The following is a 26,141-nucleotide window of genomic DNA, read 5'->3' as shown; positions in this document are numbered from 1 at the left end:
AGAGGCGCTTTAAAAAACAAAATAAAAAATCATAGAAAATAAGGATGAAATTCGAGGGTTGAATGTTTACTACCAGTGGATAGGATATAAAGTCTGACATTCCATATCTGATCGGAAAAGGGTACCTCGACCGGCTCATTTTAAAGATAAATCTGCATTTATGAAGACTACACCTGACAGGATCAAATTCTTCACTTGAGACAGTAAGATGGCCCTTCTTCCGCCAGTAAAAAAAATAGTTCCAAAGTGGTGATATATGTTCCCAATTACAAAAAAGGAAGTTCAGTATAGTTACCCTCCCTAGAATCAGTGTTAGATTGTCAATCATATTCATTCATTTTTGTCAATCAGCAATATTAAAATTTAGAAATTGAGAATGAGTTGGCTTGAATGAATATCTTTGGCCTGCCAATTGTAATTAGGCCCATGTAACCCTGACTCGGACTCAGATCGCTGAGGGCCAGCAATAGTTGAAATAAGCACCCCCACACCGTCTATTTGTTAAAGTGCAATACCGTTTATCATATAAAACTCAAATAAATAATTGCAATATTTCATGGCAGCCAGCTTGGAATTCAAGATGACGGCAATTTTTCCGCCGACCAATTGTCAGATTGCTTGAAGCCGGCAAATTTTTTTAATGAACGCACCCAGATACCCATATACTACAAATTTCAGTGCCACATATTGTGTAAAACTCAAGAAAATGAGTTTCAATGATTTTTTTATGGTGGCCATCTTGGATTTCAAAATGGCGGCCGACCCGATGGTCAAATCACTTGAGGCCTGCAATCTTTGAAATCAGCCCCCCAAATTAAGCCTATATAATTTTATATGCAAAATTTCAATACCACATGCCATGTAAAACTCAAGAAAATTACATTTTTCATGGCGGCCATCTTGGTTTTCAAAATGGCGGCCGACCCGATGGTCAAATCACTTGGGGCCGGCAATATTTGAAATCAGCGCCCCAAATAAAGCCTACATGCCACATTTCAATACCGCAGTTCATATGAAACTCGAAAAAATGATTGCAATATTATATCATGGCGGCCATCTTGGATTTCAAGATGGCGGCCATTTTGCCGCTGACCTAATGGTCTAATTGCTGGGGGTCGGCAATATTTGAATGCAGTGCCTCAAAATACCCCTATATGCCAAATTTCAGTGGCGCATGCCATGAAAAATTCAAGCAAATGATATTTAATGATTTTTCATGGCGGCCATCTTGGATTTCAAATTGGCGGCCGACCCGATGGTCAAATCGCTTTGGGCCGGCAATTTTTGAAAAATCAGCGCCCAAAAATACCCCTGTATGCCAAATTTCACACTTTCTGCCAGATCCGAGCATCTTGGCCATTTTTTGCCACATAACCGCTCCACTATACAGTGCGTTTAAAAAAAAAACGGGACAGTTTTGAAAAGTCTATGAAAACTTTTTTTTCAAATTATTATATCTATATTCTGATGTTAATAGATGCTCTGAGATCTTATCTTTGAAACGCCATAAAAAAAATTTTTTTTGTTCATGCTTGAGCGAACACGGGACGTTTTTGTCGGGGGTTCAAAAAGAGGCTTGCGCCAAGATGGCAGAAATGAGAAATTTGATGATTAGACTTTTGGCTAATCAGCAGACTTACTCTTCATCTTTTCATTATCTTTGCCATACTTTTTCGAATTATGCTTTCAAATTTAATTTTTAGAAATTTATTTATTTACCTGAATTATTTTGTTTTTCATTTAAACTTCTTTTACCTTTAAATTTTCCTTCAGAAGTAAGAAAATAAGACTTTTTGTCAACCCAAGTAAGAAGATTTTCATTATTCATTGGGAGAATTTGTAATTATTCAAATCCTTTTATTACTGGTATGTGAAACAAAGTTATGTTATGGTACCTATAAAAGACATGAATCCTATTGTCAAGGGGTTATTGAATCCTTCACCAAGTTTAATTATGTGCTTGTCAGGACAAACAGGAAAGGATTCATGTCTTTCAATGGCAATGGTGTATTGAGTCAATTTTGAAGGAGCAAGATATGGCAGATCGGGTAAAATGTATAAAAAAAAGTTGTGAAGCGATCAAGCAAAAATTTCCACTTTTTTATTAAAATATCAAATTTGTGATTTTGACATAATATTCAGTAAATGATATCATATTTCAATGTCTATGTTTTCTGTTATTTTCCTTTCCACTTTTTTTTCTTGGTCATGATTTTTTTTGGGGGGATCACCCCGAGCCCCCACCCATCAGTATGCCACTGTACAAAGGCACCATAACCTTTGTAGCACACAATTAATGGAATTTAAAAAAACACGCTCTCCCATACTAGGGTTTTAAAAACATTGTTCTTGCCTAAAGAAGGAACATTCAAAGCTAAAATAAAACATATTAAAAAGGGACAACAGATCTATTCAATCAAATAGGAAGATTTGGAAATGAATTTTGACCGCATAATTCGAAAATTATGGCACAGATAATGAAAAGGTTTAGAGGAACTCTGCTGATAAGCAAGAAGTCCGACCATCATATTTATCATTTTATGCCATTTTGGCGCAAGTCTCTTTTTTAACCCCAGACAAAACATTCCGTGTTCGCTCAAGCATGAACAAAACGATATTATTTTAATGGCATTTGAAGGATAAGACTTCCGAGCACCTATTGACACCAAAATATAGAGATCATACACTTTAAAAACAAATCAGTCAAAATGACTAGTTAATAGGGTCAGCTGGGTACAACTGATATGTCTTGTCACATTTCTGACATACATTCTAGTCAGAAATAACAATGTTCTAGTAAATTACGACTAGGAAATAGTCAAATATGACTAGAATAACAGTTGCACCCAGCTGACCCTATTAACTAGTCATTTTGACTGATTTGTTTTTAGAGTGTAATTTCAAACACAAATTTTATAGACTTCAAATCTGTCCCGTTTTTTTTTTTGATACGCACTGTATAGGGAGTCAATTATTTCCTGCAATATAGTAGACTGCCCTGCACCTTTTTTTTTTTACCTCCCCTTTATACTTCACCCACAACGAATATAACAATATTATTGCCATATAATTGACGTTTTAACTCTAAACCTATTCGTGTTTTGTCAAATGCGCTCCGAATTTTTGTCATTCTTTAGGATCTTTTTAAATAGAAAATTAAATGGTCCTGTAGCTATGTACTCCCTGACTCGGCTAAAATAGTTAAAACCAATAGTTTAGAGTCAGGAGTGTCGATCCATGTTTCGGATGGCGAGAGGGGAATTAAGACAATGTCCACAATTTTCGATGCGCTCTGCGCCCCAAATTATATTTTACACGTACATGAAGCACACCGAAATTTTTCATTTCTTCAAAATGATTGAGCACGGCAAATCGATATGTTTTAATGCATTCCCAATTTTTTTTTTCATGGCGATCGCCCTCTGCCCCATGATAGAAACAGCATGTAGAATGATTTGACTCTATTCTCTACAATACTCCATTTGGGTAGACTTTTGCGCTATACAGGGCAGTGATCACTGGGTCGTATTCTTTGCAGCTGATATGTATGTTGAGTATCCCATTCAGTGATTTAATGATGTTGCAAATGTATATAATGGAAGTTCATATGAAGTGCTCAGAATGATTTGTTTCACTTCAAAAAGTTCTCTCTGGTCACCATATTCCCTCGTAATATATTTAAGGGGTCTCCTGCCGTGTACCTTTTTTACGGTCAAAGTCTCTAAATTTGCATAGCTCTTTAATGCGCCTGGAGAGAGTAACAACGCAAACACATTTCAAGATAACCATTCCTACCCCCCCCCCTTAATCGTTAAATGCCCTCATTTAAATCTATTACAACCATCAGGCCCTGATGAATGTTATAGAAGAAAAATTCTAAATTTTTCAAAATGTAATTTTTTTTTCATCGGTCGCTACGCTCCTTCGCATAATATTAGAAATATAGGGTTTATACAATAGGCCATTTTCATTGTATTGAATAAACCAACGTCGAAATTTTCTCAAGCCCCCAGAAGCCCCCCCCCCCCCATACCCCAAAAAATATTTAGTCTAGAACCACGCCTGGGAAGCCATATCACACACTATTGATTTTGTATTTTAATGTCATAGGTTTCAATTCATAGATCTTTTGTGATAAAGAAGTGCTTCATTGATTCACAATCAACTGCATAATGATGACATTACAATACATTCTCCCTAATAAGGAATTAAACTTACCTTTACTGTATCCGGGGCGACAACGTTTCATATTATAGATATACATGTATAATTAGTGTATAATTTCATCGGCTAACCTAGATGCAAACAAAGATTTATTTGAATGTCTTTAGTTCAATTAATGTTGATCACCTGACACCTGTTATAGTGGTAGAGCGCCTGCATCATGAAATGGGAAGTAACACGAAGAGGTGTTGCAAGCGGGATTGCAAGAAAATAATTGTGATTGCTTTCAAGTCAAGTTTTGATCCCCAAAAGTAATAACACATTTGGCAATAAATAACTGCATCAATAATTATATAGAAAATCTTCAAATGAAATTGGTCTATTGCCGATTTAGCAAGTGAAAGTTTCAACTGATTATAAAACTTGTCTGTTTGAAACACCAATTTTCTCCTTTGTCTTAATGCAACCGGTGCACAAGATCAGATTTTTAAAATTATTATTCATGTTCATAAAGTAGAATATCTGGCTGTTGGCTTACACAAAATCCTTACTTAAGTGGATCTTTCCATTATTGTAAGTATGTTTAAACCTGTGCTCAACGTCGCTATCTGATTATGTACATGCATATAATTATCAATACAGACGAAAAAGTAATATATATGATCCATGCAAAATGTTATGCTCAGGGGCTGAAGTGCCGTGCCGGAGGTTGAATCAGGCCCTTATAGTAATTATGTGCAGGGTGACCATATACCACTCGACCAGGGCACATGCATACCCGGTCTTATTCATGTCTGAATATCGATCATTAACATACTGTATATCCGTGATATCTATGGGACTGTACACTTTCCTGATCAATGATAATCACACTACCACAATAACGCAAACCAAAATCTTATAAACCGCAAAATATAATCTGTAATTTGGCTTTTTTTTAATGTTTCACTTGTCTATGTATTTCCCTTATGTTCACATACCCGTGAATCCAGGTTGCACAAAACATTATTAAAAGCTAGCAAAAAGTTATGAAAACATTTTCAAATACGAAAATGTATATATGGTTTTGATATGCCTAAGAAAGCATGTTGATATTCAGCCATACATTGCTTTCTTGGATATGTTACTAACAATATTTCAGTAGATAAGAAATTTATATTAAATGGTTATTAAAGAAATTGATATCAGACATTATTGTGTGTAAAAAAAATCCAGGACCCTTTTTTTAGGTGGGATCCTCATTCAAGTGGATCTTTGCAGAACTTATACGTACTAGTATTATCTTAAGCACGTATAATCGTCGCTATTATGTATATGAATTAGTTATCCATAAAAAGCATGATTAAAAAGAAATGTATCATAAACAAATGTTATGCTCAGGGGCTTGAATACCATATACCGGATATTAAAACCGGCCCTTATACTAATGTGTAGTAAGGTGACCAGACCACTCGACGACGGCACCATGCCCGGTATTTTTTTTATATGTGTGAAGTATCGATAATTAACATATATCAATATTTGACACTGTGCACTTTTCGGTATTTTGAAGTCCAATGGATGATTCATAATTTACTCTCCATTTTATTATACATTTTTCAACTTAATTCATTATTTCATCTGTATACATTTATCATTGGCTTTGCTATACAAGTCATGTGCAATGTAGTATCAAATGATTTGTTTAATGGGAAAACCGCGTCTCTATATACAAGCCGTTAAAGATGCTGAAGAAACGATCTTCCATGGAGATACTCCTTTCGGTTCTGAATAAGTTGCGATATGCCGCCTTATGCAGCTTAGAAATGATATCGTAACGTTAAGCTTAGCTCTACTATATACTAAAAAATGGCCTACGGTTCATTAAAACACAGAAATATTCTAAAGGCCACCCGGAGGCCACCACACACCTTACGACTGGCACACGACTCGATTTTGGAACAAATCGCATTTTGCTTATTTCATGAAAATACGAATGAAAATTATACCTTTATATCAGGTGCAAATTAACTGTAAGAATGCTACTAAAACAATTTTGGATGATTATATGCCTTAATTTTTTTTTTTAGTAAATGCCTTTTGGTTTCAAATCATAGCCGGTCGTACGATTGCTATGACGTTATTACGACTAGATATTCATTTTGCTTTTATATTCTAATAAGGATGGTAGTATAGTCACAGGTTTGAACATAAATATTTGTACGTGTATTAGTAAGATGTTCCATGTTCCCCTTTCTATTCCAAATCGGGTCGCAAGGACCATTCATAAGGTGTGCGGCGGCCTTAATAGGCTCTCTGAGATTTTAGCTTTAAAAATCCGTACTTTCATTTATGCATATCTAGGCCTCCGTGTATTATAAATGTCACAGCAGCAATTTTCTACAAATATATGTTTTATCGTTTCCTTAACACTACATGTACTTAGATACGCCAAAGTGTTAACTATATACTTGTTTAATTTATATATTTAATGTATATTTGCTGTCTGTCAATCTGTCGTACATTGGCTCCGTTGTTGTTGTTTTTTCCTTTTGAAAATAAAAACTATTTAACTCAATTTAACATCAGTGTTGTTATGGGCCGAGATTTATTTGTGTGCATGGGCTTTTCAAAATTATTATGAACAATGAATGTTGAGAATATTAAAGGACAAGTCCACCAAACAAAAAGTTGATTTGAATTAATATTAAATTAATATTATGCACATCCTGGTCGGTATGCAAAAGAGGGGACTGAGTCAGAGCCGTATAGCCAGAGGGGGGTGGGGGTATGGGGAAAATTCATGTACCAGTTGGCAAATTAAATGGAGGATATAGAGGAAAAAAGGAAAAAGAGAGAAAGAGAGAAAGAAAGATATAAAAAAAAAAAAATTAAAAGAAAGAAAGAAAGAAAGAAGGGAGGGAGGGAGGGAGGATGGACTTTATGCGAAAATTTGCAATAGCAAAATAATTTTCTTCCACTTTTTTAGAGGGGGGGGTGAGGCCTGGGCCTGCTTCCGTTGTGGTTAAGCCTATTCCTGGGGCTAAATACGGTAAGCAGTAATTTGGATATCGATTATTTTTTTCACTCATAGTTCCATTCACCAACGGAGCTTCGTAGGCCTGTATTCTGCAGGATATTCGGGGTGAAATGCCTTTTCACTCCCCCTGCGATGTCTTCCCTTTTCTTAATCCCCTCTTAAACCTGAACCCGATCTTGAATCAGTTATCGATCCATCGAATTTAATTGTGTTAACGTTAATCCTTGAATTCAATTCTATCTCAAACGGATGGTTTACAACAATAGCAGGGATTATACCTCACCAGATAAATTCGCCTCGTTTTCGGAACTCCACCCTTATTATTTAGAAACGTTCATTGTCAAGGGAGACGGATGAGAGTAAGCGATGCTTGTCCCGCTGGAAGAATTTAAACCATCACCGATCACCAAGTCAATGGATTACAGACACGCGTACTTGACCTATTTGATTCATGATCTGGTTACACGTTTAAAAACAACCCTCAATGATCCCCCCTCCTCCTCTTTTAACAAACTCTATTATGTTCCCTATTCTCTTTCTTTCCGCGAACTATTTCTGGGTCAACGTAAAGTACTGGGTGTTTTTTTTCCCCAAAGTAAGCGACATAAGAGTTAATAAATTTCGATTGATTATGCAATAGTTCGATATGTCACGAGCAAGGAAGGAACAATAATTCCTTTCTAATTAGAATCTAATAGTTTTGTCCTGTTATATATCTCCTTCCAATCATTCTCTCCTTTTCTCCTTCAATCTTCTACCCCCCCCCCCCCAGCTCTTCAGGACCACACCCCCTCAATCTCTCTATGTGAATTATGTTTCTTATTGCCGGTTTCTGGGCATGGGACCCGTTTCATTAAAAGTGGTTATAATGCACGGTTTCTACAACAGGTTTATGATCAGCAAATCAAGTTGAAGGATTTCAGTCGCTTTAAACTGTTATTGCAAATTTGTCATTATAACACTGAGGTTTTATGAAACAGGCCCCAGGTTTTGATGTACACACAATAACCAATGAAGAAATTTACTATCAGTTTACATGATGCAATACTTAACGAAACGTATGAGATTATGTTTGTTTGTTTTTTCCATCGTTGCCACAGAGGGCTTTTATTTCTATTCTGATTCTTTTCCATTAAGAATGAATGTTATTTGGTAGAACTGTAACTAATATATAACCAATAGAACATAAATCTGGAATGAGATTCAAATTAAGGAATTCCATGACTATGAAAAGACAATCAATTCTAAATCATCATAACCATTCCAATATCAAACAACTACAAAACTTTTTCTTTGCACTGCTAATCATTTTCAACAAGGTAGCCATTTCTGAAATAAAAATGAAATAAAAACAGAAATATTCTGTCACATATATTGGTAACTGAACACATCTATCAATTTTGAATATGACTTCATCTTTATAGAACATAACTAAATACATACATGTATTACCACAAAGTATTTATCAGTTTAAACAAAAAAAAACAATGATAAATGACTGTAATGGACAATTCAACCTGTAATAGAATCACTCTTACCCCCTTCAAATGACTATAGCTTAGCTTGTTAAAAACTGATGAATAAATTTATGCAGTACAAAAGATGTGACCATTAACACCTTCAGTCTATTGAAAGTTGTAATATCTTTACTGTAATATCTTGTACTTACAAATTGACACAATGAAATGTCTTTTCATACCAATTGATCAAGCAAGTACAAAAGAGCAGTGAAAATTAGATACAAATTTTATAGACATTATGACAGCATGTTCTTGACCAAAATAAATTAGAAAAGCATGAGAAAGAGCGAGGGAATTCTAAACCTACTTTCAACTATGATCTCAGTATTTTGAATTCATATTTTCACACACATAGATTGAAACATTAATTTATACCAACTGCATTTACTCCATTGTGACCGTAACCTAGGTTTACAGACATAATATTTGTTTTGCGCTTAACTACTTCATATCTAAGTAAATTTAAACATACTAACAATGATTTACACACACAAACTTACAGGTACCTTGAACATGAAAATAAGAAGGCAAACCTGTCATTTAAAAGGAATGTAACATAATTGTTAATATGTTGCTTTGGAAGTGAGATATTTTTTGTAATCAGGAACTTCATTATTAATCAGTTTCCTTCATATCACAATCAAGTTTCTCAAAAGGCAAAAAAGTCAGTTTGCTCTTTTTACTGTTCTACTACTACAACATCATCTACTAATACTACTACTTACTCCATTCACACAGTTTAGCTACTTAATTCATCTGTATTATCCCTGTGGGAGGGGGGAGGGTGGTAGGTATGTGCCACTGGCAAGTCAATTATATGGGGCTCGGCATGAAAGTACGTGTCCCTGGAACTTCTTAAAATGTGGAAAAACAAGGGTCCCTAGAAGTTAATTTTTATGTAAATATGATGCACTGGAATTAATATACATGAAAACTTATGGGTTCCTTTGACTGAATTATGGGTGAATATTAATTCTGTGGAACTTTTTTCCTGGACATTTTTAATGCCAACCAAGAAGTTGATATCATCCAAACACTCGCCCAAACTCTACACACTGGCAGCTTGTATCAAAAGAGTGAAGTGATCCATAAGTCTTAGGTAGTAAATTATCTTACAATAATACTGTCTCACAATAAATGCCTGAAGTAAAACTAACATAAAAATGTAAGAACCAACAAACAAATGCTTTTAAGCACTGAAAAAAAATGAAAGGAAAAAAACATCTCATATTTCAATAGCATGTCATAAGTTATTTGAGACATAAGTAGAAAATACCAGTAAATTTAAAATAAACAAAACAAAGTATAAATCATAAATGTTCACAATTCTATGTTAAAAAAATCAACATCTACATATTCTCCCATTTATCAATTTTATATATCTTCACATGATCAGCAATAACAATTTGAAATGATTTTGAAATTTCAATAAAAAAAATTTCTACCTGTGACACAAAATACATTAATTGATGTTAGTTTTAATGTGACATTGGGTAACCAAATCAAATTATTGAAATTTGAGTTGCAACACCACCCACACGGCTTGCAAAGCACAATATGACTGGACCTTTATATACAGGGCAAAAATATCAAAATATTGCTACATTGTATAATAAATAGGTCTACCATTTTGAGTTTGTGACATAATAAATTTGATTTTTCAATATATCAGGTATAGTATGATATAAATATAAAAAATACAAATCACCCTGTACAATAGATATGCGATGTAATTTCAGATATATGAGAGTAAGTAAACATTAAAATTTTGATAATATAGAATATTAATAGTAGGACAAATAATTCCTTACTTACAACTTTCTGTTTAATAAAAAACCAATTATAATTCCCTTAATATCAGGTGAGTTATATTTTTTGGAATGTGTTTACACTTAATTTCAGAAGAAAGGATGAAATGATTTGATTAACCTTGGCTTTTATCAGGCATTAAATGTATCCACTTAAGAATACAAAATACAAATATTCAGTAATAACTTGAAATTTATAAACTAGAAGGATAATTTCTGTCATTATGACATAATTGCAGGTTGATTTTATCAAAGTTAAATGTTTACTTTTTTGTTCTTGTTTAAAACAACTGAATAACATTTAGATAATGAACCATAAATTCTTGCACATACAGGTACTTATAACAACTATAGGCTATTTTACTATGAAATGAGAAAAAATGTGAAAAGTGAAAAGTTTTTTTATGATTCTCAAAGAATCATTACACTTCTTGCTCAAACTAAATGGCACACATCAAATTTACATATGAATACTAAATATAAACATATATTTCATCAGGACTTGGAATAAGAAGATTTCAAGCAAAAAAGAATTGTGTGCAAATAATATCAAATCCAAACATATAAGAATAATATCAATATATAAATAGTCCTTCATATATCATGAGATGTTGGAAAAACTCCATACCTAGCTCGAAGCATGGAATGATTATAAAAAATAATTACCTTTTCAATTCATCAAGCTAACCATGGTAACATATCAAATAAAACATGAATGTAAACATGCTGCTGGCAAGGATTGTTTGGCCAGGATTGGATAGCTTTGGGCTCTTTATTCCAGAATGCCAAGGGCTTGCTTGACTGTAGGTATAATGGTGGCAAGTCCAGGTCCCTGAAGAATGCTGCCATGTTCTCCCTCTGCTACACTGATGTGAAGCTTCCCAGTACAGTACTACAGATAGGAAAACAAGAGATGGGGTAACATTCGTGTTAAACATGTAGACCTGTATGTATATTGACTGCAGAGTACCTTTATGTGACTGCAAAGCAATGTTGATGCTTTATCTTGAACAATTCTTTGATTGAAAAGATAAGGGCATTGTTACATTAAGAAGTCTGAAAAAATTGCACTAAAAAGTCACACTTAAATTCCAAGTTAGCAAGACACTTATCTACATTTGCCACTCCCCACCAAAGTCAATGGGTACCCTGTAGGTTGAAACCTCAATAAATTAGATTGGCAAGTGTGGACTTGTGAAATTGCATCTGGATCCCGATGGAATGGAGATGGTGCATTTTATGTATGGAGCAGTAATTGAATCCAAGACAATGACTGGTGTATAACCATTCTGTAAACTGCTTAGATAAAATGTATCAAAGTGCTACATAAAAAGCAAAATATCACGTTATTATCATTCATAAATAATTTATTCTCCAATAATAACAGGCAGGTTATATATACATCATTCCTAGGTCCACATTAAATAGAAGTTATAGATATCTTTATAAGCCAATCATAAAGCAGACATTCTCACCTTGCCTAGTTCATAATCCTCACTCAATCCATATGCAGACATGATCTCTGACCCATGCGATGCCTTCACAAAGATGATGTCTCCTTGATGTTTCCCCTTGGGGTTGTAGCCGAGGCATGACTTGGTCCTCTGAACAAACCCCTCCATGGAGAACACAATGTCCTCTTGGCTCAGATCGGGCTGGGCCTCCGTGATCTTTGACTTCACCAGATCATACTGGGCGTCAGATCTTTTCAAGTCCATAAGCTGTTCTTTCAGCTGGGATATAAAATAATGATGAAGAGCATGAAAGGGAATGAAACAAATTATCATTTGCACATTTTTCTTTGAATAACCATGTTACAACAAGGGCATAATTTTTTGTTGAAATTTCATGAACTAACCCCAAAAGGAATATTATGAAAAAGCTCTCATTTCAAAAAGAAATTCTCAGAATGTGTTTACTACTACTTACTAGTGATTCTATACAATTGCAATTAACATTTCATTATTTTGACTGGCTCTACTAGGTATCTTTAGGAGTTTATAAGTATACAAGTATTTTAGAAATGGACATACCTCTTGCCATTTGGCTTGCGTATGTTGCATAGCAAAAGTCAGAAGGCTGCCGACATCTTTGCTGGCATCCTTTCCAAGTTCCTTCCCATCTTTTGTCTTCTCTCCTGAGAACTTCTTGTGGAAGAAGTCAGTGTGGCATGACAGGTAAGCAGGTGCCCCATCAAGAGAGATCAAGGGATTGACCTCTTCACCAGAAGCTTCTAGAATGAAGGCCATCTCAAGAGCCAAGCATGCACCGTAGGACAAACCAACAAAGCGATATGGACCGTGTCTTTGGACCTTCCTGATCTGTTCCACATAGTATGCTGCCATTTCTGGAATGGATTTGTTGAGAACGGCAGGTGTGAACTGCACCCCGTAGCAGGGCAGAGGTATCTGCTTGGCAAACTCAATGTATATGGAGAGCGAGCCCTCAATAGGATGCAGGAGAAACACTGGAAAGAGATTCTCATTGGAGATGTCGTTCATCTTGATGACAGTGTCCTTGTCAGAGGCGGAAAGCATCGATGGAGAGTTGCTGAAGACTTTGGCAAACTGCTTGCCTTCATCGGCATCGTTTGCTGCAGCTGGAGCATCTACGGCGTCCACTCCGGGAGTGGATGAGTTGCCGCCAGAGGAAAGGTCAGCCAACTTGCGCATGGTGAGTTGGCGCAGTTCTTTCATTCCCATCTGGATGCTGTAGTCCCTCTCCAGGGTCTGTTTGACTTCCACCCCCATCAAGGAATCCAGACCAAGGTCAGATAGGGAAGCATCTTGGCTAACGCTTCCAGGGTCACTCAGACCCAAGATGTGTGCTACAGAGTCAACGAGGCTCACACTGGAACCTTGACTGCTGGTTGCATCCACACGCTCCGCAGGCACGATCGAGGAAACCACAGGGCTTGACTGTGACAGGAAGCCGTCAAGGGTCGCTAGACAAGATGGCATTCGTTGAGACACACATCCACCGATCACAGTTTCATTGCCACCCATGGTATCGACAACAACGCCGACATCACCAATAACTCCCCATTGAATTGCTAAACCTGCCACACAAAAGAACGATATTGTAGACATTAGTGATTATCCTACTTGGCAATTACATGTTACATCATTGGCAAATATGCAATGTTTCCTTCATCTGTGAATGAAATATTTGAAACCAAAACCATCATAAAAATCAGTTTAAACTTAAAGACAATATAATTTTATTGCTCTGATTCAAGCCTTTACATCATTCAAGGAGTGCCTTGTGGCCAATACACAAATAACAAAAATCAGCAGGGCCCATAAGAAGAAATGCCTACCAACCACTCATTTCATCAGTATCCATGTCATCATCCAACAAATAAACACCTTGATGGAAGGTGGCAAATGAATAGCAATTCCTTACCTGGAAGTCCATCTTCCCTTCTCCTTTCACACACCCTCTCCATTGAGGAGTTAGCAAAGCCATAGTTGCTCTGTCCAGCATTGCCACGTCCACAGCTGACCGATGAGAACATGACGAACCACTCCAGCTCCTGGCCGCACAGCTGTCGGGTCACAAGGTCAAGGTTCACTGTGCCTTTGACCTTTGGGTTGCAGCATTGTTGGAAGGTTTCTGGTGTCTGGTTCTCAAAGAGACCATCCCTCAGTACCTTGAATTTAATCAAACAGAAAGGAGGTTGGATAGAATTGATATCTATTGCAGATATGGTGGATCAGGGTCTTTTAGCAGATTTGCAGTAATTAACTTATTGGATGAGCCTGCACCAATTAAATTTTTTCTTTATATATTGCGCAATATAAATGCTGTGGATCATCATCGTCAGGGTCTTCTACAGTAACATTTAACTTACAATTGATGTTAATTTGTAATTAATGGTAACTTCCATGGTGACATTGACGTATATAGCAAACCACTATTAAAGGAGAATGAAACCCTAGAAACCAGCTGAATCCATATAAAAGAGAAAAATCAAAGAAACATATTGTTGAAAGTTTGAGGAAGATTGAATGAATAATAAGAAAGTTATGAGCATTTGAATATTGAGATCACTAATGCCATGTAGATCCTCCCATTGGCAATGCGACCAAGATCTGTGATGTCACACACGTACAACTCCCTCATTACTTTAGTACTTATTTCACTTATATTCTCACTTTTATAGAGTCTATCACAGGGTGAGGTGTTCTCTTTATGAGAGGACAAGTACAGAGGTTTCACAACATTATATCATTGATGAATCGTTTGTCATATGATTATAATGAGCAAAAAGAGATGTTTTGGGGTATATTTTCAGTGTCCAAAACTGGACAACTCTCCCCTTTTGGACACTGAAAATTATGAGGCGCCGAATGTACCAATATTATATAGAACAATTATTTGTTATATAATCATTATTTATTAAATAATAACTATTATTTATATATAATTTACATTTTATTTGTAAATAACTACTATTATATAAAATATCATTTCTAATTATTTATATATAATTCCAAGTAATACTTCATTATTTGTAAATAATAATAGTTCGACATTCCATTATTTATAAATAATGATTATTTGTTTTTCATTATTTATAAATAATGATTATTTGTTTTTCATTATTTATAAATAATGATTATTTGTTTTTCATTATTTACAAATAATGATTATTTGTTTTTCATTATTTATAAATAATGATTATTTGTTTTTCATTATTTATAAATAATGATTATTTGTTTTTCATTATTTACAAATAATGATTATTTGTTTTTCATTATTTATAAATAATGATTATTTGTTTTTCATTATTTATAAATAATGATAATTGGTTTTTCATTATTTATAAATAATGATTATTTGTTTTTCATTATTTACAAATAATGATTATTTGTTTTTCATTATTTATAAATAATGATTATTTGTTTTTCATTATTTATAAATAATTTGTTGAGTTTTCCATTATTTATAAATAATGATTATTTGTTAAATAATGAAAACGTCTACTTCATTATTTATAAATAATTTTTTCGAGTGCACCATTATTCTCATTATTTATAAATAATCATTATTTAATGTTCGAGTTTTCCATTATTTATAAATAAAGATTATTTGTTAAATAATGAAATATCTACTTCATTATTTATAAATAATAATTTTGTTTCAATATCCCATTAATCATTATTTATAAACAATTTTTACAGTTTGCCATTATATACAAATAATCATTATTTATATACAAATAACCATTATTTATTAAATAATGCCATTATTTATTAAATAATGCCATTATTTATTAAATAATGGAAAACGCGCTATAACATGCAAATGTGGGACCGCCCATGATATGAATATTCATGATGCGATTTCCTTTTTCGTGATTTTTCTTCACAAATTTTTGTCCATTTCCTCTTCATAATGACATTTCTTGAAGCAATTTTCTAGGGATATGGTCTGATTGTAATATTCTTCATTTTCTATATAACTTCGTCTTCGTAGAAATATCAAAAAGTGTAATTTTATACGATTTTTCCTACAGTTCACAATCCCCATAGGCGCGCGTGTACGGTAGGGACAACCGGTGAATCGACGGAGTGCTCTTCATCGAAATACTACGTTGGTTGGTCCCCGGAAGTGGCGGGCGGAATTTAGCCCGAATCCTCGATGGAAGTCGATCAAGTGCATATGAGCTGAGAGAGTGAAATATCAGTGTACTTGTACAGGCCCTTCTACTTTTTATAAATATTTCTTGTTGCTTTTTTTGTTAAGTTAATTTTTCCTGGTGTAGAGATAAGTTTCAGTTCTAATAATGCACTTCAAATACATTTTGGAGTGTCTGTTTGAGGCGTTTGGGGCGATTTCACCCTGGCCCCAAAATGCTCGCAACGACAATACGGGGGCATGATGACCCCTAAATTTTTAAAAACTTATTTTTCTATTGAAAATTATCACAAAATTCACCAAAAGTGTGCACGAAAGCCTTCGTATTTCACTTTTAAAACTCCAAAAAGTGCCCAAATGACAAGCTTGGTCGCTTCGCTGTGTCGCTTTCAACTTGAGAAAGTTTACGCGTCTGCTTCCCCCCCCCCCCTCCTCCGAAAGAAATTATGTATACGGCCATGCTCTAAAGAGCCTGGCACATTGATTTATGTATACTTTCATTTTCATTATTTTTATCTCATTATCAACATGGCCTTACACAGAATTTTTACCCGGGGGGGGGGGGGGAGCAGCTAGGACGCGCGTAAAGTTTCTCAAAAAATCTTGAAAGCGAGACAGCGACGCGACCAAGCTCAAATGACAAGCTTGGTCGCTTCGCTTTTTCAAGATTTTTATGAGAAAGTTTACGCGCGTCCTGCTCCCCCCACCCCCCCCCCCCCCGGAAAAAATTATGCGTAAGGCCATGATGATAATGAGATAAAAATAATGAAAATGAAGTATACATAAATCAATGTGCCAGGCTCTTTAGAGCATGGCCGTATACATAATTTCTTTCGGAGGAGGGGGGGGGGGAAGCAGACGCGTAAACTTTCTCAAGTTGAAAACGACACAGCGAAGCGACCAAGCTTGTCATTTGGGCACTTTTTGGAGTTTTAAAAGTGAAATACGAAGGCTTTCGTGCACACTTTTGGTGAATTTTGTGATAATTTTCAATAGAAAAATAAGTTTTTAAAAATTTAGGGGTCATCATGCCCCCGTATTGTCGTTGCGAGCATTTTGGGGCCAGGGTGAAATCGCCCCAAACGCCTCAAACAGACACTCCAAAATGTATTTGAAGTGCATTATTAGAACTGAAACTTATCTCTACACCAGGAAAAATTAACTTAACAAAAAAAGCAACAAGAAATATTTATAAAAAGTAGAAGGGCCTGTACAAGTACACTGATATTTCACTCTCTCAGCTCATATGCACTTGATCGACTTCCATCGAGGATTCGGGCTAAATTCCGCCCGCCACTTCCGGGGACCAACCAACGTAGTATTTCGATGAAGAGCACTCCGTCGATTCACCGGTTGTCCCTACCGTACACGCGCGCCTATGGGGATTGTGAACTGTAGGAAAAATCGTATAAAATTACACTTTTTGATATTTCTACGAAGACGAAGTTATATAGAAAATGAAGAATATTACAATCAGACCATATCCCTAGAAAATTGCTTCAAGAAATGTCATTATGAAGAGGAAATGGACAAAAATTTGTGAAGAAAAATCACGAAAAAGGAAATCGCATCATGAATATTCATATCATGGGCGGTCCCACATTTGCATGTTATAGCGAGTTTTCCATTATTTAATAAATAATGGCATTATTTAATAAATAATGGCATTATTTAATAAATAATGGCATTATTTAATAAATAATGGTTATTTGTATATAAATAATGATTATTTGTATATAATGGCAAACTGTAAAAATTGTTTATAAATAATGATTAATGGGATATTGAAACAAAATTATTATTTATAAATAATGAAGTAGATATTTCATTATTTAACAAATAATCTTTATTTATAAATAATGGAAAACTCGAACATTAAATAATGATTATTTATAAATAATGAGAATAATGGTGCACTCGAAAAAATTATTTATAAATAATGAAGTAGACGTTTTCATTATTTAACAAATAATCATTATTTATAAATAATGGAAAACTCAACAAATTATTTATAAATAATGAAAAACAAATAATCATTATTTATAAATAATGAAAAACAAATAATCATTATTTGTAAATAATGAAAAACAAATAATCATTATTTATAAATAATGAAAAACCAATTATCATTATTTATAAATAATGAAAAACAAATAATCATTATTTATAAATAATGAAAAACAAATAATCATTATTTGTAAATAATGAAAAACAAATAATCATTATTTATAAATAATGAAAAACAAATAATCATTATTTATAAATAATGAAAAACAAATAATCATTATTTATAAATAATGAAAAACAAATAATCATTATTTATAAATAATGAAAAACAAATAATCATTATTTGTAAATAATGAAAAACAAATAATCATTATTTATAAATAATGAAAAACAAATAATCATTATTTATAAATAATGAAAAACAAATAATCATTATTTATAAATAATGGAATGTCGAACTATTATTATTTACAAATAATGAAGTATTACTTGGAATTATATATAAATAATTAGAAATGATATTTTATATAATAGTAGTTATTTACAAATAAAATGTAAATTATATATAAATAATAGTTATTATTTAATAAATAATGATTATATAACAAATAATTGTTCTATATAATATTGGTACATTCGGCGCCTCATAGAAAATGTACCCCAAAACATCTCTTTTTGCTCATTCTAATCATATGACAAACGATTCATCATTGACATTGATATAATGTTGTGAAACCTCTGTACTCGTCATCTCATAAAGAGAACACCTCACCTTGTGATAGACTCTATAAAAGTGAGAATATAAGTGAAATAAGTACTAAAGTAATGAGGGAGTTGTACGTGTGTGACATCACAGATCTTGGTTGCATTGCCAATGGGAGGATCTACATGGCATTAGTGATCTCAATTTTCAAATGCTCATAACTTTCTTATTATTCATTCAATCTTCCTCAAACTTTCAACAATATGTTTCTTTGATTTTTCTCTTTTATATGGATTCAGCTGGTTTCAAGGGTTTCATTCTCCTTTAAGTATTCCTTGGAAGTCACCTTGGTGACTGCAGCTCATATTTTCTTTTGGTCAATCTAATAAATATCAATTTGATCAATCTAATAAATATTAACTCTGAGGTACATTAAAATCAACATTTGCAAAGAACAATTTAACGATTTCTACCACATTGTGATTTCACAACCAAAACTAAAAGTGGCAATTTACCTCCACAGACAATATGGGTGTAGCTGATATTCAAAATCAAAAGAAAACAAGCAATGGGGAACAAGGCAAATCAAACAAAGCAGCCTCATGGCTAGAAGGCAAACTTGACATTGACTAAATGAGATGAGACCAAGCATCAATCACCATATTAACGCCCCTTCTTCAGCCCCCCCCCCCTCCCACAAATAATATCAAAGACTAACCATTGCCAAGTTGAATATGCCACCAATAACTCCCATCTGTTGGCTTTCCCGGATGAGAAGTTCCGCCTCCTCCTGTCGGCTGACATCCCTCTTGGAAACAAGAACCCTGATGCCTTGTTCCTCCCAGCAGGCAACACGATGGGCCTGGTAACCAGTCCTTACCCCAGAACGGGATGTCAATACAAGGTTCTTGGCTCCTGACGGGTTTATTAAATGAGAATTTATGAAGACAATGGTGATGATGAACAATATATGTCATAAACATATCAAGAAACATATATTGCCAGTATATCTGGTGAAGATGAAGAGTTATCATTGCAAAATGAGTAATCAAGAGAAAATTCTTTGCATGTGTAAAGTTTATTGAATAATGACATAATATAAACGCAGGCCCACTGGAAGAGTAGCTAATAAAGCCAAGTAAATAAGATTTTTATCTCAAAACTATGCTTTTTAAACAATAATCTTCACATGTATTATCGTTTTCTGTTCCTAATCACTGTGTAAGAGCAGTGAACCACTATTACTTTGGCAAGGACACTATATTGCTACTATTATTATTATCATCATCATCATTATTATCATAATTTTCATTATCATCATTATTATCATTATTTTCACTATCATCATTATCATTATTATTATTATTATTATCATTATCATTATTATCATCATTATTCATTATCATCATCATCATCATCATTATTACAACTATCATTAACTCTCACCTCTGTCTACCAGCCACTGGGCAAGCTCAAGACCAAAGCCTCCCAAACCACCAGTGATGATATATACTCGGCAAGGGTGGCAGTTGTTTTTGGCCACAGCGGAGAACTTTTGAGGCAAGGGCGCCACCATCTTCTCCTGCTCCTCTGGTCTGACCTATAAAAAAACAAAAGATTGAAAAGGAGATATGAAAATTAATGTTTTACCGTGGTGCTAAAAAGTTAGTGAACCCCACCGGATAATGCACTCCTTCATGCCGAGTGTTGAATGTAGACAACAACACTACATGTTTGGCAAGCCCAGAGAAATGAACTTCATTGAATGTAATATTTCATCACCTGACTTCACAATTAAATATCTAAAACATGGCAGAACTTGAACATTTGAAATATGTTTATTTTCTGGTGGAGTTCACTATTTTGTTAGCACCACTGTATTTCTGGTTGCATATTCTGCTACTTCAATGAGAAATATTATGAAAGTAAATGATTCATGTTGTTTCATTTTTAGCTTAGTGGTTGGAGGGATTACGAGGAGCAAACATTTGCTTACCTGTATTAGAACCTTTCCAATATGCTTTCCTTGAGCCATGAAACGGAATGCTGTTTCCACGTCATCTCGTTGGAATGTGGTGGCCTGGAGAGGGCGCACTACTCCCGATGCAATGCCATCCTTCATGAGGTGAGCGACGGTCGGCCAATCCGGGTTGCCGGCGTCCATTAGCCGGTCCAAGTGCACGCCATGGAAGGAGGTGTTCTTCAAGAACAAGGCCATGCCTGAGATGAAAGATTAGTTCATGACAATCACAGAATGATGTTTCTCAAAGACTGATTTGACTTTGCCATCGTTTGCTCTCACTGTTCATATATTATTATTTATCATTTTAGTAAAGGGCAAGTAAAAATTGTAAAATTTGAAAGGTAATATTCTGCAATGTCTTACCATTTCCAACATTTTTATGGTTAGGGTGGTAATTTTGAGTCTTGCCTTTCCTGTTACAAGTTGATGCGAGTAAAATATGGCTGTAAAATTATCTGAGCACTTACAGTCCTATGATTTTCTATACATTCATTACCAAGGAATCAAGCTGTTTTCACAGAATAAAATATGAAATCAAACAGGCATTTTCATTATACTAACTTTTTCATGGCATGATTCCTTAATATATGAGCTTCTTTTTGTTCAAAATTTTTGATATTCTGGATAATTGGTTTGATAGCTTGTACGTTGAATATGAATTGAAGTGATTATTTTTATTTCTCATGTGGAAATATGCAGAAACAATTCTCCATATCCCTTAGTGTTCTTTTCTTGGGCACAGTTTTGAAAGATTGACATTGTCTGATGGTTGCCATAGTAATGGTCAGACACCTGTGCTTCTCAGCCAATCAAACCATAGATAGTTGTCAGATCTGACTTCTGGTCAGGTGACGAACTTTGATGAAATGCCCTGCTGATAGCCAAACAAATATTCTGTGTACCAATCAAAGCACAAGAAATATATGCTCCATAAAAATAAAAAATTGATTAGCACAACAGGGGAGTGTTTCATGTAGAGTTTTTTCATCAAGAGATGTGAAAAGCTACTGAAAATCCTAGCATCTTATTGGGTGAGAGCATAAAGGTCAGTGAAAATCATGAACAAAACTCTTCATGAAATGCTCCCAGGATCTCTAGGCATTAAACGATATCTTACCCAGTCCAGTATTCTGTGAAAGATCATACTTTCCAATCTCCAGGAACCGTCCATGCATGGCCAGTAACCTCAGACTCGCTTCTAACTTCTCTGCGGCAAGTGAATTCAGCACAACATCAACACCTGCAATGAAAAATTTGAAAAAAACAATTAGAAAAGGTTGATTAATCAGGCTCAGAGGTTTGAGCAATCGCCTCATGGATGGGGGTTGTGGAATCAAATCCTGGCCAATTCATACCACCAAAAACAAATAATGGGATCTTCTGACTTCTTGCTGGGTGCCTAGTTGGCATATTAGATGGAATGGGATTCTCTGCATAATCAATTTTCAGATTAAACTTTAGTGGCTACCATGAGATAATGGAACTTCACTATTTCTTCTAGTGAAACTGAAACATGTGTTGCTCATGAAAAGAAACCAAAATGACCAAAATGTATATTGACCATTCAATACAAACAAATGCAAGTACAGCATATTTGTAAAAATAATGCTCTCTCATTGGTTTTGGGTAAATACTTGTATAGCTACTACCATATGTCAGTGTCTTTTCTTTGTTAGGTGCAATTTTTACCAGCCAACAAAACAGTATCAGGGCTCTGTATCACACCACTTTGTGATTGATTGTAATTTGATTTGTAAGATTGATTGTACATAATGATCAGTGTAATAACTTGTTAAAATTGGCCCTACAATCAATTGCTAAGCTTTGTGATCCAGGTCACTGGAACGTTAGTCAATTCAATTCAGAATTCATTTTACTCAGTATTCTGCTTAAGTAAAATATTTATCAAACTTTGGTATTCAATATTCTTTTTTTTTTGCCAAGTATTTTGCTTAAATCTATTAAAGTCAGTACCCTAACTGACTTAACTCTGGCTTGCATGCAATTTATTAATGTGCATTCCCGCAGTCATGCATCCTACGCACAAGTGGATACACACATTGCACATTATTAGCCTTAGACTACATGAAAGTGATCTGAATACAAGAACAAGCATTTTGCTTCATACAATACTTACTCCATCAATACTCTCAATTAAATACCAGCCCCAGTGGCCATTTCATAGAGCTGTTTGTAAGTTAAGAGCAATTTTAAGAATGACTGGTGAACCTCTTTTACAGGCTAAATCACCACCAATAAACATTTGGTGCATACCATTTATCACAATAAAAAAAGGTGACCAGTCGTTCTTAAAGTCACTTGTCACAAACAGCTTTATGAAACACCCACCCGGTCTATATTTCTTTGCATGCCACATACTCTAAAGAAGAAATATGAATGTTACAAGAGAGAGTAATGTGACCTTACCTTTTCCATTGGTCTCTTTCATGATGTGAGGTTCAAAGGTCAGATCACGGGAGTTAGCAAAGCAGTCATCAGACAGCTGCGGGAAGCGAAGCTTCAAGAAGTCTCTCTTTTCCTTGGTACCTGGAAGATTAAGTTAACAAGTGATATCATTTTGAGCCACAGAAATCATTCTATCCTTTCAATGAATTCATTTGATTATACATTGCTGAACAATTACAAAATGAAAATGAATACAAGACTTATTTGTATGGAATAGTCATAAGAGATGGATGAACATTAAAGGACAAGTCCACCCCCCAAAAAAGATGATTTGAATAGTAAGAGAAAAATCAAACAAGGATAACACTCAAAATTTCATCAAAATCGGATCTGAAATAAGAAAGTTATGACATCTTAAAGTTTTGCTAAATTTCATAAAACAGTTATATGCACATCCTGGTCAGTATGCAAATGAGGGGACCGATGACATCACCCACTCCGAGTCACTATTGTATTTTATTATATGAAATATTTGAATTTTCTCCCCATTGTCATGTGGAAAATGTTTAATTCTTCGCTGAACATATGGAATTCTATTGTTTTAACATTTTGTGGTTCAAACAAGATGGTCATAATTTCCAAATCTGTAAACAAAAAAAATATATTGTATAATTCAAACAATAAAAAACAAAAGAAATAGTGAGTGAATGACACCATCGACTCTCTCATTTGCATATCACTGAGTTGAGCATAGAACTGTTTTGTGAAAAATAAGCGACACTTTAAAATGTCATAACTTTCTTATTTTCCATCAGATTTTGATGAAGTTTTCAGCATTATTCTTGTTTGATTTTTTTCTACTTATTCAAATCAACTTTTTTCTGGGATGGTCTTGACTTTTAAACAAAGGCAGAAAATTAATCAATCGCCTTAGGCAACATTGAAGTTCCATCTTCATAACTCATTCTTTTAAAACCATATCATAATTTCAATTCTTTGTAAAGTGAAACAACCCCAGTTCTTGAGCAGGGAAAAAATTACATGGCGGCTATATAGGGGCGATTTACCGCTGTAATGCTCAAAAGAGCCCTGGAAATTAAAAAAGACCTCTAAATTCCCCATTCATTGCAATGTTAAAGTTTATCTAATGTTCCATATTCAGGCAAACAGTAGTGAAATGTAGCCCCCAACAATAAAATAATAATTTGGGCTGAAACAGAATATCTTTTTCTAGAATAGATACATGCACTTCAATGATGAGACTCTTACAAACTTTGATTACATAGAAAATCAAAACATGTTATAGATCATACCACATGTTGTGAAGACCCTGCAGCCATAGCTGAGGGCAATACCGATGGCAGCTTGCCCCACCCCACCAGAACCGGAGTGAATCAACACGGTCTCTCCTTTCCTCAGTTGCCCTCGGACGACCAGTGCATAGTAGGCGGTGCAGTAGACCACAGGGACAGTTGCTGCCTCTTCCAGGGTCCATGCATCAGGGATGTCAAAGAAAAGATGATTCTCTGCCGCTACGGAAGTAGCTAGACCATCGCTCTGTACCAGTCCCATCACTCGTCTCCCGTTGCCAAGGCGACCAGAGAACTCTAGACCTAGAATGCACTCCTTCTGGGCAAGTTCAGCTGTTTGTATGAAGTGTAAGAGATAAACACACTGAATAGCAATTGTTGCTGAACCAGTAGGCCAATTTTGAATTCTGGAGCAAAGCAACAGCAATGGAGAGAAATTATGAATGATGCAGAAGATTATTCAAAATTTTCTTACATGTACATGCATGACTGCATGAATTGAGTGAAACCATTATGATCTGGACCCCGGTCCATGAGGGCAATACCCTAAAATAATCAACCTCTTTTGTACATCCGACCCCCATTTTTCTAAAGTTTTACTTCACTTCATAACTTGACTAAATCATGATCATTTGAGAGCATTACAGACTGTCAAAAGAACCAGAAAATAGAGACAGAAAATTTAATGATATATATTTATTGATACACATATATGGAGTTGGACATACACGTTTTTATGGAATTGCCCAGTAGTACTATTCATATAAGACTGGAAATGAACTGTTTGCAGCAATCAGACTACATCTCACTTATTATGCAATCATTCCATGTGTGATTCGATACATGTTGGAACACTGTTTAGAGAGCAGGTGCCATAAAAAACATTCTAAAAGCCTTCAGTACTTACCAGGTAGCGCATCCGGTGGCAGCTTCCCTGTAGCCAGCATGATATCTCTGAAGTTGAGGGATGCATAGTAGACACTGCACATGGAAACATCTGAAGGGAGCTGCTCAGGGGTCATGTAGGTCATAGGTGAGGCCACCCATCTCAGGGTTGAAAGGTCACCTCGGGTCAACGTGTTGACGTAGGCATGGGAGGTCTCTACTCTTGAGTTATCAGGAGCTTTTGAGATTTAAGAAAATACTCTTACTATCACTACATAATGCAAATTGAGGGGCAATTGGGAACAATGGTGAATTAAACAAAACTTTCAAGCCTGAAGATAAGATATGAGAAAATCTATTTAAGTGGCCTTTTCAATAGCATCTAAAAATTTGTTACTACAGTTTTCCAATGTTTGACTTGCACATACGAAATACAAACACTGATCTTCTCCAAAGTGACTGCAACAGACCTCAAAAATATATTCAATCTGCAATCCTATATCTGAAATACTAATATAGGTTCATTTTCATGTTAGATCTTTATAAATAAATAGTGATATGAGAGAATAATTTTTCGAGGACAGAACACTAATTGCCTCCACTGAAATTGTAGGCTTTCATTATCAATTCTAGTTCAAGCTATAAATGCTATA

The 26,141-nt window shown here is 34.8% G+C and overlaps 1 protein-coding gene across 2 annotated transcripts in view; it reads right to left on the bottom strand.

Annotated features, from left to right (window-relative positions):
- Nucleotides 1-8,249: 8,249 nt before the first annotated feature.
- LOC129269475 (fatty acid synthase-like) overlaps nucleotides 8,250-26,141 on the bottom strand; it is a 37,419-nt gene continuing 19,527 nt past the window's right edge. For both annotated transcript variants that reach the window (XM_054906978.2, XM_064105821.1), the window contains exons 18-28: nucleotides 25,511-25,726; nucleotides 24,607-24,936; nucleotides 23,315-23,434; nucleotides 22,005-22,127; nucleotides 20,861-21,084; nucleotides 20,311-20,464; nucleotides 19,583-19,779; nucleotides 13,917-14,163; nucleotides 12,545-13,569; nucleotides 11,987-12,244; nucleotides 8,250-11,403 (exon numbers count right to left, since the gene is read on the bottom strand). In XM_054906978.2, the coding sequence (XP_054762953.2) occupies nucleotides 11,284-11,403; nucleotides 11,987-12,244; nucleotides 12,545-13,569; nucleotides 13,917-14,163; nucleotides 19,583-19,779; nucleotides 20,311-20,464; nucleotides 20,861-21,084; nucleotides 22,005-22,127; nucleotides 23,315-23,434; nucleotides 24,607-24,936; nucleotides 25,511-25,726 (3,014 nt within the window). In that variant the 3' untranslated portion in view covers nucleotides 8,250-11,283. The remainder of the gene's footprint in view (nucleotides 11,404-11,986; nucleotides 12,245-12,544; nucleotides 13,570-13,916; nucleotides 14,164-19,582; nucleotides 19,780-20,310; nucleotides 20,465-20,860; nucleotides 21,085-22,004; nucleotides 22,128-23,314; nucleotides 23,435-24,606; nucleotides 24,937-25,510; nucleotides 25,727-26,141) is intronic.

Source organism: Lytechinus pictus, chromosome 10, assembly GCF_037042905.1.
Source record: "Lytechinus pictus isolate F3 Inbred chromosome 10, Lp3.0, whole genome shotgun sequence".
Classification (NCBI taxonomy): Eukaryota; Metazoa; Echinodermata; class Echinoidea; order Temnopleuroida; family Toxopneustidae; genus Lytechinus; species Lytechinus pictus.
This window is presented reverse-complemented; position numbering and strand designations above follow the sequence as displayed.